Genomic DNA, 11,208 nt, shown 5'->3' on the forward strand with positions numbered 1-11,208 from the left:
TTCGGCTGTGTGTCTTAATTGAAAATGGTTAAAGGATAGCAGCAAATCCAGAATGTTTGTAAAACCTGAGAACCAGGAAAAAGGGGTATGTGTGCTGGAGCGGAGTAGAAAACTGGTGTGGCTAGGCTAGCTGTCCTGCGAAGCTGGTGCTGTGCAATGGAGATGTGCTTTCTTTTGGTAGTGTCTGACTTCTTACTGTCTTAGGCTGTGGCCTCTGTCCCCTTCCAGGCTACCTGAACTGCATTAGAATCACTGCATCCTTGAGCTCATCTCAGTGTTCTTGTGTGTGGCTGGGGTTAGGACAACAGTAATTTGAGTTAGTTGTGCTGTGAAGCACTTTAAGCATTATGGACTGCCACTGTCTACACAAATGGAGTTTAATAGAGATGTATTTTCTTCTGGAAATTCACCGTTACGGAAACACAAGGAACATAGCATAGCTTGTCCTTCCTGGACAGAGCTGAAGGCCCTAATCCAGCTATTTTTCACATGGGTCATCTCACAGAAGCCAGTGGAACTACCCGAGTTCTGAAAGCCCCAGACATAAGGGTTTAAAGTTGTGGAGTTCATTGTTGTATGACTGCTTTGGAAAGGACTGCAATCCTGGAATTATTCTAAGTAACTTACTTCTAGTAGCTACTTCAGGAACTGCATATAGAGTGTCATCAAAGACCATTTTAAGATCTTACATGCTGTCTTTCATGCCTACTTTTCTCAAAGTTTAATGGTTTCATTTCACATTTGTCCTTTCAGTTGCCCTCCTGGACACATGATCATGGAGAATGCCACTGGCAGACAGTGTGTCTACACTGCGTGTGCTGAGAGGCCCTGTAACTATGGTACCTGCATCTCGCTGTCACCAACCAAGTTCCAGTGTCACTGCCCTGATGGCTATACTGGACCTAACTGTGAAATCACACTGGCGATCTTCCACAAGGATACAGGCCTGAGCTTTAGTTCCGTGTTTGCCATCTGCATTTGCTTTTTGGCGCTGTTAGGTAGTTATGGCAACTACATCTTGTATTACCTTTGGTGAACTCATTTATACATGTTGTCCTGAATAGCTGTCATCTCATCCTCCTGCTGAAAAACTCAGTTTCTTAATGGAGACTTGACTCTGCCTTCATTTCTTTGCCATGGTCTCAGCTCCATCGGTAACCTGTTTTTCATCCCCATGTGCATGTATTGCTACATGATTCAACGTTTGTGTAGCTATGGAAAGTCTTTGCAGTTTTATTTTCTGCCCATTTTCACTTCATTGCTAAGGAACTGTTCAGATGCATAATTGGAAGGGAATGCCATTGAACAGCAAGAGTGGAAATTGCTACCAGATAAGCATTGTTTAAAATACTACTGAGCATGAAGCAGATTTTTTTTTTTAGTCTAGGAGAAATACACTGTCTGATAGAAATACACTTGGTCAGACGGGAGCAGTCTCTTGCATCTTCACAGTTGTGTCAGAGCTCCCAACAGCTGCTTTTGTCTTCCTCAACCATTTTCAGGCTTAGGCATTGGATCTCAAAAAGAAGAGGAAAGACAAAGAAGGATCTCACTAGGGAGGAAGGATCACATCTTTGAGTCCTTCTTCTTTGTTCAGATTTCATGAAAGTTCACCTGAGCAAGGACATAGGATTTTTCTTGTGGCTTGTACAGTATGAAGTTTTATTCAGAAGTAGTAAGAGTATGAAAATGTGTTGTGGACTATTTTGAATCCCTCCTTGTAGCTACCTGAAATACCATCGTTCTCCCCAGCTCTGCTAGATACTATGTTTGCCATGCAAATACGAACAGCAAATAGCATGGGAAGCTACCTGGTTTCACAGCTTTTGGAATCCCAGTTAGCTGAGGTTGATAATAGTTCGTTATGTTACAGGAGGGTGATTTTTGCTGGGTCAGAGCAGTTTTATTGTCAGTTGACTTTGTGTTGCTGCCTGTGCTTGACTGAAAAAACAATCTTTTACCTAATAACCCTGCTAATCTTTCCGTTCTAAATTATGAGTAAGAAACAGTTGCTATTAACCAAGTGGTGTGCATTGTTGTGAAAATTTGAGTAGATGTGGTTAACAGTGGTATTATCACACAACTGTGACTTGTTAGGAGAATTTTAAATAAAATCGCTTGTTCTCAAGATTTCAGATGTCCTTTCTCATACACAGCTCCTAGAAAGTGTCAGTGCTCTGAAAAGTGATCAATTCATGCAGCTTTAATTATAGATGTATAAGATTCCAATTGATTAGAAAAGCTGCTTTTCTGATTACATCCTTTAAATTCAAGTGTGGGACCGTTTCGCAAGTAAATCAATACCAGGGCAGCTGGTGTCACAGGCACCTTCCCTGCTCCCTGCCAGGAGGGGACTTGAGCTCGTTTTGTTCAGTTACAGACACAGCAATACCTTGGAGCTTGCAGCTGCCCTGACGCTGACACCACGGACCAAAGAACCAATAACCTCCACAGAATGCTTCTAATGACAGCACTGTTTAATGACAGCTCAGGATCATAAGAAAATCAGGCAGGAGCTTGCACTGTTGGTGTCTGCGTGGAAGAAATGCTATCTTCACTGGGGGTGTTCTGGTTTACACTCTTGTCACGCTCTTGGAACATGGGCTGTATTCATTTTAAGTATTGACTTTCTACTAGCGGCCACAGTGAAAGATTAGAAGAGTTGTAGAACATCAAAAGACTTCTTGAGTATCTCGAAATCATCTCAGCTAAAAAAATGACTGTCAAAAAGTTACCACATGTGTGAAAATCTGTGGGACGCGTTCTGTTAATTGGGATGGGGCAGGGAGGAAGAGGTAAATACACATCTCAAATGCATTGGTTCAGCTTGAAGGTTGTAGCTACACAGCACAGTGCAGGGTGTAGACCTCCATGTAGACCAGTTTCAGTCCCAAGGTCATATCTATATGCTGCCTACAGAACTGCAGTCTGCCATGTAGATACTCTGTAAGAGATTCTGCTCTCTTTAATTCACTGCACTCTTAGTTTATGCTTGTAGCCAATGGTTTGAGGTCTTACTGTGAGCTGTTGTCAATTTCTCTAGAGTTGGTAACACAGTGGTACACAAGTTGCTATTTACATAATGTTCAGTATCTGATGGTGAAGTTTTACAAGTGTCAGTGTGTAAAATGTACCTAGGCATGTAAGAAAAATGTTTTAATTCATGGATGCTAAGGCAAAGTGTGCCTGCTTAGGGTTTTACTTCCTAGTAAAATGTATAAAAGTAATTTCCTCTTCAGTCTCCTGTCGTCTTGTGCTTCGTTTCTATGTCATTGCCGTACTGTCAACACGTTATTTATGTGCTGTATACACTCTCTTACAAAATTTTACAAAATTCAACTCGATACAGTCAGGTGCCTGAACACCACTTGGGTCATGCAGTTCTTGTACTTTAAAGGGTATTTTAAAATGCTCTTTAAAGGCCTTTTCTTCTGTCTTTGATGCTCACTTGTAACTACACTGAAGAGTGCAAAAATCAAACATTTGCTGAGAAACGCAGAACTACAGCCTTGCTGGCTCCGGCTGCGAGCCAGGGCTGCAGCGCTTGTGTACAACAGCTGCTGCCTAAGCCAGCCTGCAGCACTCCTGGATGTAAACGTTGTATTTTTTTCTGACCGATGTTCTGTTTTGCCCCTGTGTGTTTACACAGCTCTGTTCAGCGCTGTATTCTTGTGGGCTCGCTGGAAGACTCGCAGAGGTCTGAACGGAGGAGTTCACCAGGTATCTGCGCATCGTGAGGATTTGGAGGACGTCAGAGAAAATATCCTCAACTACAATGAAGAAGGAGGTGGGGAACAAGATGAAGTAAGGATTGTTGTGTCGTGTTACGCTTAAGGGGGGGCTGCTGGCTCACCGTGCTGATGAAAATGTATTTTATGCTTTTCCATTATAGCTGAGGCCTTTAGTCTTTGTTCTGCCGATTCATTACTGCAGTTGGTAGATGAATTATTTGCAAGGTTATGTACACAAGGGGGTGTGCTTCTGAAGTAGAGATAACTGCTAATCGATTTTTAATTTGTCTTAAAGCAAATGATCCTGTGTGCCTATTTTGAAGTGCTGGTAGGGTGAGTTTAGCAGTAAAGACCTAGTAGCTGATGTGTTTGGTTTCATGGCTCAGGAGATGGCGAGGTTCTCAGTGGAAATTACTGCTGTAGCACCGAGGGCTTGAAAGAACCTGATGTGACCTGTTCTTTAGGGGCAGTCTCTTTCTGGAGACTGTTCATAACAGCAGGTATTCCGACTCGACTTGCTAAGAAAGCAAGGCCCTGTGTTTGTTCCTCTTAAGCCCCAAAGCACGTGGTGGTTGTGGAATAACTTTTCTGCATTGCTGTTTTGGGGAGAAATACACTGGTGAACACAAACTGTGTTCATACTTCCAGTAGACCAGATTATACTCAGAACATACAATGTCAACATTTCTGCTAGCTGTTTTAAGGATTTCTACATGTCAGTGTAAGATGGAACTTTGAAACAAAACTGCAGATGCTCTAGAGGGGTAATTTAAATAGACTGTTTGCTGACCCACAGATGTTTGCCATGTTTAAAAAAGGTAAGGAACTGCGTTGCCACCTTTGGAACTGGCCATTTCACAGATTCAGAAGGTGCTGTGACTCTGTAGAGGTAATACTAAGCAGGGCACTGCTGTGATGGGGCACAAGAAGATAGTGATCTAAAAAAAATATGTTAAATGTGACCTGTCCCAAATATCCTCAAGAATTTTTAGTTACAGTGATTTACATGGCCACCTGAGAAAATACTCTTTCTTGCAGAGTATTCTTAATTTCTTGATGAATTAGTGTGACCATAATAAATAGAGGGACATTTTCCATGTGATAATATAGACAGCTATATGCATAAATCCTGTTTTCCTTAACCAAATTAACTTCCTCTGCCATACTTGGCAATTTTACACCCAGAAATTTTATAGATTGAGGAAATCCACAGTTACTGTATGACATGTTTAATTACTTTGGGAGAGTTCTTAAAATACACTCCTTATTTTAAGCAGTGGAATCAAATTAGCAACTTCTGGTGATCTTCATCTGAGGCAATTACTCTGTCTTGAAGAAATGCTGCTTGGAGTGGAGCCTCTGTGGGTTCTGTATACCGTTCCTTAGTTATTCAAATTTTACAGTTGCTGGGATTGCAGCTAAAACTTCGCAGTATCTTTTTGAGTACCTAATTATTTGTCTAGATTAAAAAAAAAAAAATAATGAACAAAGTACCCAGAATTACAGTACCTTAATTGTATTTTCATGTTACCTTAACAAAAGGATCATGCAGGCGCTTGGACAAGGAAATTTTGTCTTTGTAATGTTAGCGGAGGGTATGATTATGGGTACAAGAGGCTGTCTTACTAAGGAGTTTCCGCACATGAAATAAATAAAACTGTATCCCTCAGAGAAATTAGGAACCCATAAGAATTTAGCAGATCAATGCGCTACTGAGTATATACTTAACGCTGCTAAACACCGAATGTTGTTAAAAGCCAGCTTTGAAGCTAGAGGCAAGGATGGACTTGGCCTTGTAGGCTGCCAGCTAAGAATGGTATAGAATCAGAAGTCTGTCATTTTAAGGGGCAACTAATAGCAGTAAAGGATAATTGTAACATCACCCAGTTCACTGAAGGGAGGATCACGAACCTGTATTTGGACAAACTCCTATTTAAATGTTGTACGATGAAAAGTTGCCGTGGTTTGCGGATCATGCTGGTAGCCATGCTGTTGTAAAATGCTCATAGTGGGATGGATGTACCCTGCGCTTAGTTAGAACGTGCCTAAGGTAGGCAGCTGCCCTGTAGGTCTCACATCGTTCCTCTCTAACGGTATTTCCATTCTCCCAGAGTCTGACTAAGCAGCTGCTCTGTGGTACAGTCCTGTCCCGCACTCTCGTCTTGCCACCTACGTGGCTTCCTGATTGCAGGGAGGTTTCTTTTTGAAGCAGTTTTCTGCCTCCCCATTGAAATTCAGCAACACTCACCAAGATTACTTAGGATGATCTCTCATAGAACAGTTATGTGCAATTCAGCATGCAAGAGAATAAATGCAATCTTTTAGAAAGTGCTGACTTGGCAGCTCTGTCGTTGACGGCCGCTGTTAGAGGAATAGCCTGAGCGGTACCAGTGAGCGCTGGTTTGCTGTCGTGGGCTGTCTCACACAGCCTCTGTGGCCTGTCAGTCAGTGCAGAGGCACAACCTTGCGATGGCAGGAAGGTGAAGGCTGCGGTGGGACACCACTTCTTTCAGCTGCCATAAAGGTTCTGATCAGTTAATGCAATTAACACGTATGCTGTCGTAGCTTTAGTGACAGAAGCTGTGCTTCAGGAGCTGTGGCACAGTGATCAGACAGCATGAACTGCTGCTGCACCACGAGGGAATATGTTCTTTTTTTTGTTTTGATTTTTTTTTTTTTTTTGTAATAGGTAGTCACGTGGCTTTTACAGCCATGCCACTTCCATACAACAGAACTAGCTATTAATCCACAGGCTGATAAAATTTTAACAGAATTCACAGCAGATGTTTGAACTACTAATGCAGAGAGTTCTCTTTTAACAAGCTATCTGTGAATATCCTTTCTCCCTGTTGTTGCCAGACTCGGTAGCAGTGTTTAACGATGATAAAATATTCAGATCTGAATTTCAGAACAAAAATTGGGGCATTTCTGTCATTTTTATTTAACTTCTAATACGAAATTAGACTTGATTTTGAACCTAACTGTAGTAGTGCAGTGTTCCTCATGCATTCATGTCTACAAATACTTCCAAGGGTGAGTGCCATGAGGACGGGGCCAGGCTTCTTTCAGTGGCGCCCGGCGACAGGACAAGGCGCAATGGGCACAAACTGCAACACAAGAAGCTTCGTATGAATGCGAGGGAGAACCTCCTCACCTTGAGGGCACACAGCCCTGGCACAGGCTGCCCAGGGAGGCTGTGAAGTCTCCATCTCTGGAGACGTTCCAAACCCACCTGGATCCAACTGCACAGCCCGCTCCGGGAGAACCTGCTTTAGCGGGGGGTGGGCTAGTGGAGCTCCAGAGGTCCCTTCCCACCCCGGCCACACCGTGATTCTTAGCTGCTCAGCGGGGTTTGACTTTCTTAGGCACACTGTAGGTGGCAGAGTTGGTTGAACAAGCCAACCCGTCACGTGTTCACACCAAATGGACTGCCTCCGGATGTACCTTCTTTATTCCCACTAGAACGTGAAATTTTGGGACCTACAGGGACCATTAATTTAACGTGAATGCTTTCTCACACCAGGACGCATACAACATGGCAGAACTGCAGGTGCCTATTCAAACCAGCCCAGCCTATTCGCTCTACAAGAAGAAAAAGAAACCACCAAAATGCAGCCGTGACTTTGGTGACGCGCCCCCAGGCACGCAGGAGCAGCCCGGACCACCAGCGCCTGCAGAAGCCTCTTTCGCTAGCGCAGACTTTGGTCAGTACCTGTCAGATGTTGTCAGAGACGCCGACCGTCACCTCCAGGCCGTACCCCAGGACTTGCTGCAGGTGTTCTGCACCGAGGGCGACAGCTCGGTTGCGAGCAGCCTGAGTACCCTCAGCTCTGCTGGGCCAGACGAGGGGGTGGTGTACGATGACATCAAAGCGTGGGGACCAAAGTTCGAGAAGCTGAGTGAACTGTACTCATGTGTAGGTGCAGAAGGCCTGTAGGTTACCAAGCCAGCTTCACCGTTTCAGGAGCAAGGGTGCAGGACAGGTTTTCATGCTCGTTTTTCTTTCCCCTGTTATGGTAAGGCACTCAGATTCCCACTAACAAGCCACACTTTGCATCTAATTGCGAAATCTAGTAGTAGGACCTAACCTTGCAACATTCTGGTCATTTATATTTGGGGTTATAAACTTACTGGAAACAGTAAAGGGACAACTTGGGGTACATAGTCCTTCACACAGTGTTTAAGAAATACATTTTTTTTTTGTTACTAAGCTAATAAAGGACTCCCTGCGAGATCCTGTGTACCCAAGCCAAGACGGTGCTCACAGTGTGAAGGAGGCATGCGGTGGGCACGGATTTCAGTAGGAGCTGTAGCAGTTATTTGGACAAAGCACATTGTCTTTTTCTTGTGGAAATGAAGTCCATGTTGTGTCACATCCATCTTGTTGCCCTGACTGAGCCTCAGTTAAAGCACCGGCTCGCTGAACGTGGTGCAGGTAGAGCCCATGGATCCAGGTAAAGGAATGAAGCAGCACGGATGGGGGTCTTTGAACTGTAGCTATACCTTAATGATATCACTTTTTGCTGTCACATAAACACAGGAACTGAATTTAGGCACAACACATCGTCAGCTGCTTGCAACTAAATACTTATCTTAACTGAAACCCCAGGTTTTCTATGAGACTAGTCTCAAAGGTCACTAGTTAGGAATTCCAGCAGCAAACACCACAGCTCACCGTAATTTCTCATTCCTAATGGGCTACTAAATTGAGCCTAAATGAAGGACCAGCCTGAACAACATCATTTGCATCTACAACGCCGCTCCTCGTGTTTTGCTAAACCGCCTTTCTCGTGTCAGAATTGAAAGAATTAGGTTTGAGGGGCTGGAGACTGACACTTTTAACAGCAGCACTAACCAACTACAACTGCAGCCAAGTCATGCCTTGCCAGAAGGGGCTGACTGAGGATACAGAGGGATTTTCAGTGAAGAAAAAACCCAGCATCCCTTGGATGTTGTCAAAATACCTAGTGTTTTTAGGATGTCAGAAGACTGATGGTCTTCCCTGTATCAAAGAACTTCACCCAGCACTGGGACTTCTAAAACAAAACCCTGCCAAAAAATCTAATAATTCCAAGATGGTGATTTTCCAAAACTCATGATTGACAGCACGTATCACACAGGCCTCCTTCGGGCACATTTTAGTAGAAAATCACAATCAACTGGGGACAGAGAAACCCAGGGAAAAATCTAACAGTGGTTGCAGGGGGTGGAATACTATGCTTTAAATTATCACCCCCTTTTTCAGATCATTTAATGTCCAGCTAGTATTCTGGATTTTTGTTTTAGGTTTGACTATTTGGAAAAGAGAAGGCTACAAAAAAATTTTTTTTTCGAGACCATTTGTATATCTAAATGGAGTAAAGTGCAGCAAGAACAATCAACAGGTTTGATTCACAGATGGTGCATAGTCTATGATGATTTTGGTGCTTTAGTCTATGATTTTGTAATTTTACAGATACATTCACCTGTGAGGAAACAGGCTAGAATATCCTGCAGTGTTCACAAAAGTCAGGTACGTCAGCTTCTGCATTTCATGATCGTAGCAGTTGCAAACAAGATATGGAAAATAAACTCAGCATATATTATGCACAAAAATCTATTCCTTCCCCAAACAGCAGTAATTTTGTCTGCATACCTCATGTTCTTTCCATAACTATGGATATACTGTCATTTTGGCTGGTTTTGATTTAATTTAGCTGGTAAGCTCCTTGGGGCAAGGACTGTCTATTTGCCTGTGGAGCGTCATGTGTCTCCAAGGCACCGTATAAATAATAAATAAGCCTTCTATCTATGTCTCTTCTTTGTATAAATTTAAGGTTGACTAAACTTGGACTGTTGAATTAGTTCTTTCTCAGCTTTCATCAGATGCTTCCACAGCCGTGCGCCATGCGTGGTGTTTGGGCTGCCAAGCTGAGGGAAGCAGCAGCCGCCTCTCGCTGACGTGTGGGCTCAAGCTCCAGTTCCACGCTGAGAACCCCCGTTGCTGTTTCCGAGCGTGGCCCAGCGCTGAGCTGGCTGGGGCCACAGGCGGTACTTGCCTCAGCCCGGGGCTCTTTGCCAGGCAGTTAGCTCTAGGAGGAAGCAATTCTTTACAGTCAACAGAATTACTCGAGTTGTGTTACCCACAGCCATAGTCCCTGTTCTGAGATTTTAGGCACTGAGAAGCTGACGCGTGGGCTGCGCACTGTGATCTGTAACGTCCACTGTGCGCGACAGGACACGTGCACCAGTACGGAAGGTAAGTGGTCAAAAGATCTCCAGGCTTGATGGGCGGGACAAACCACAGCTCAAAACACTCCAGTTATTTGCCGCCTTCTTCTTCCCCCGCCTGTGATCTTAGTTCTTTCCCACGTGAAGCCCCAGCTGAGGTTTGCCGCACAAGGCAAGCGGCCGAGGAGCCAGCGGTGCTTTGCCCCGAGTGCCCCGTTAACCCAGTTACTGCGCACCTGGGAAAAACGTCACTCACCTTCCCCAGAACGTGACCGAACAACCCCACTACAGAGTAGTCTGTGATACGGAGGGCTCGGCCCCATTTGGTGAAGCTCTTACTCCAGCCGCCAAGTGCCTGCCTGCTCACCAGGTGAGAGTAAAAGCACAGCGGTGGGGGGTGGCGGAGCCAGGCCGGCGGCGGGGCTGTGCAGGCACAGCTGCGGGGCTGCTGCGGCTCCGGGGCTCCTACTGCCCTTCCCACAACCCGAACCTGCTGCTCTGCTACTGCTTTTTCCCCTACTACAGCTATGGCATTAATTTGTAAACAAACGTAAGTAACAACAAGCACAAGCCCAGGGCTGCTGGTGTAACTGCAGGCAGCCGTACGTTTTACAGAACACACAGTATCAAACAAAAGGTCAGAGAAGCATTTTAGAACCGCTATAGGAACTGGTGTAGATACAATCCCAGTAATAGGACAGACTCGGGCGCAGCTGTCACGCCCTATTAAAACCTACTTTTTCTAGGGAGTACTGATTAGTTAATTTAATTTGCATGATGCTCTTTTAATTACTGTGCAATTTCTGAAATCCTGTCTTCAGTTGTTCTGCATTTACACGTACAAATACTTCAGTACCTTGACAAAAAAACCTCACCCCAGTATAGCACTGACATCACTCAAGAACAGGAACAGCTGGCTGGACAACAGAAAGCTTTGCAATGGGTGAGGGGAGAAGAAAAAACACTGAATAATAATAAAAAAATAATCACTGGGTCCCTAGGTAGTGGGATTTTCTGTAATCTGGTACTTCTATTAATCTTCCATGTTCTTTACAGACTAAACATATAGTAAGAACATTTTATTTAGTATAAAATATTTGTAAAGGTCTGAAATTTAAATAATCATGTGGATATTAGTATTTAATCTGTCTGCCTGTCAACTATGTTAATCTTTGTTTTTCCCCTTTTAAAATAACATTCCAAGTATATAACACGTAGCCAAGCCATAGGAAAGCCGATTGCCCTCAGGTCTGACCTACTGGCAAGG

At 44.1% G+C, this 11,208-nt stretch overlaps 1 protein-coding gene across 5 annotated transcripts in view; it reads left to right on the forward strand.

The window, feature by feature from the left end:
* Positions 1–9,820, forward strand: part of LOC121097745 (neural-cadherin-like) — a 66,904-nt gene extending 57,084 nt beyond the window's left edge. The window contains exons 31-33 of one of the 5 annotated variants that reach the window (XM_040615011.1): positions 754–998; positions 3,650–3,804; positions 7,255–9,820. In XM_040615011.1, the coding sequence (XP_040470945.1) occupies positions 754–998; positions 3,650–3,804; positions 7,255–7,668 (814 nt within the window). In that variant the 3' untranslated portion in view covers positions 7,669–9,820. Of the gene's footprint in view, positions 1–753; positions 999–3,649; positions 3,805–7,254 lie in introns of those variants that run through there. The other 4 variants (XM_040615012.1, XR_005831072.1, XM_040615014.1 and 1 more) reach the window with 4 other exon arrangements.
* The last annotated feature ends 1,388 nt before the right edge of the window (positions 9,821–11,208 follow it).

Source organism: Falco naumanni, chromosome 15 (genome assembly GCF_017639655.2).
Source record: "Falco naumanni isolate bFalNau1 chromosome 15, bFalNau1.pat, whole genome shotgun sequence".
NCBI lineage: Eukaryota > Metazoa > Chordata > Aves > Falconiformes > Falconidae > Falco > Falco naumanni.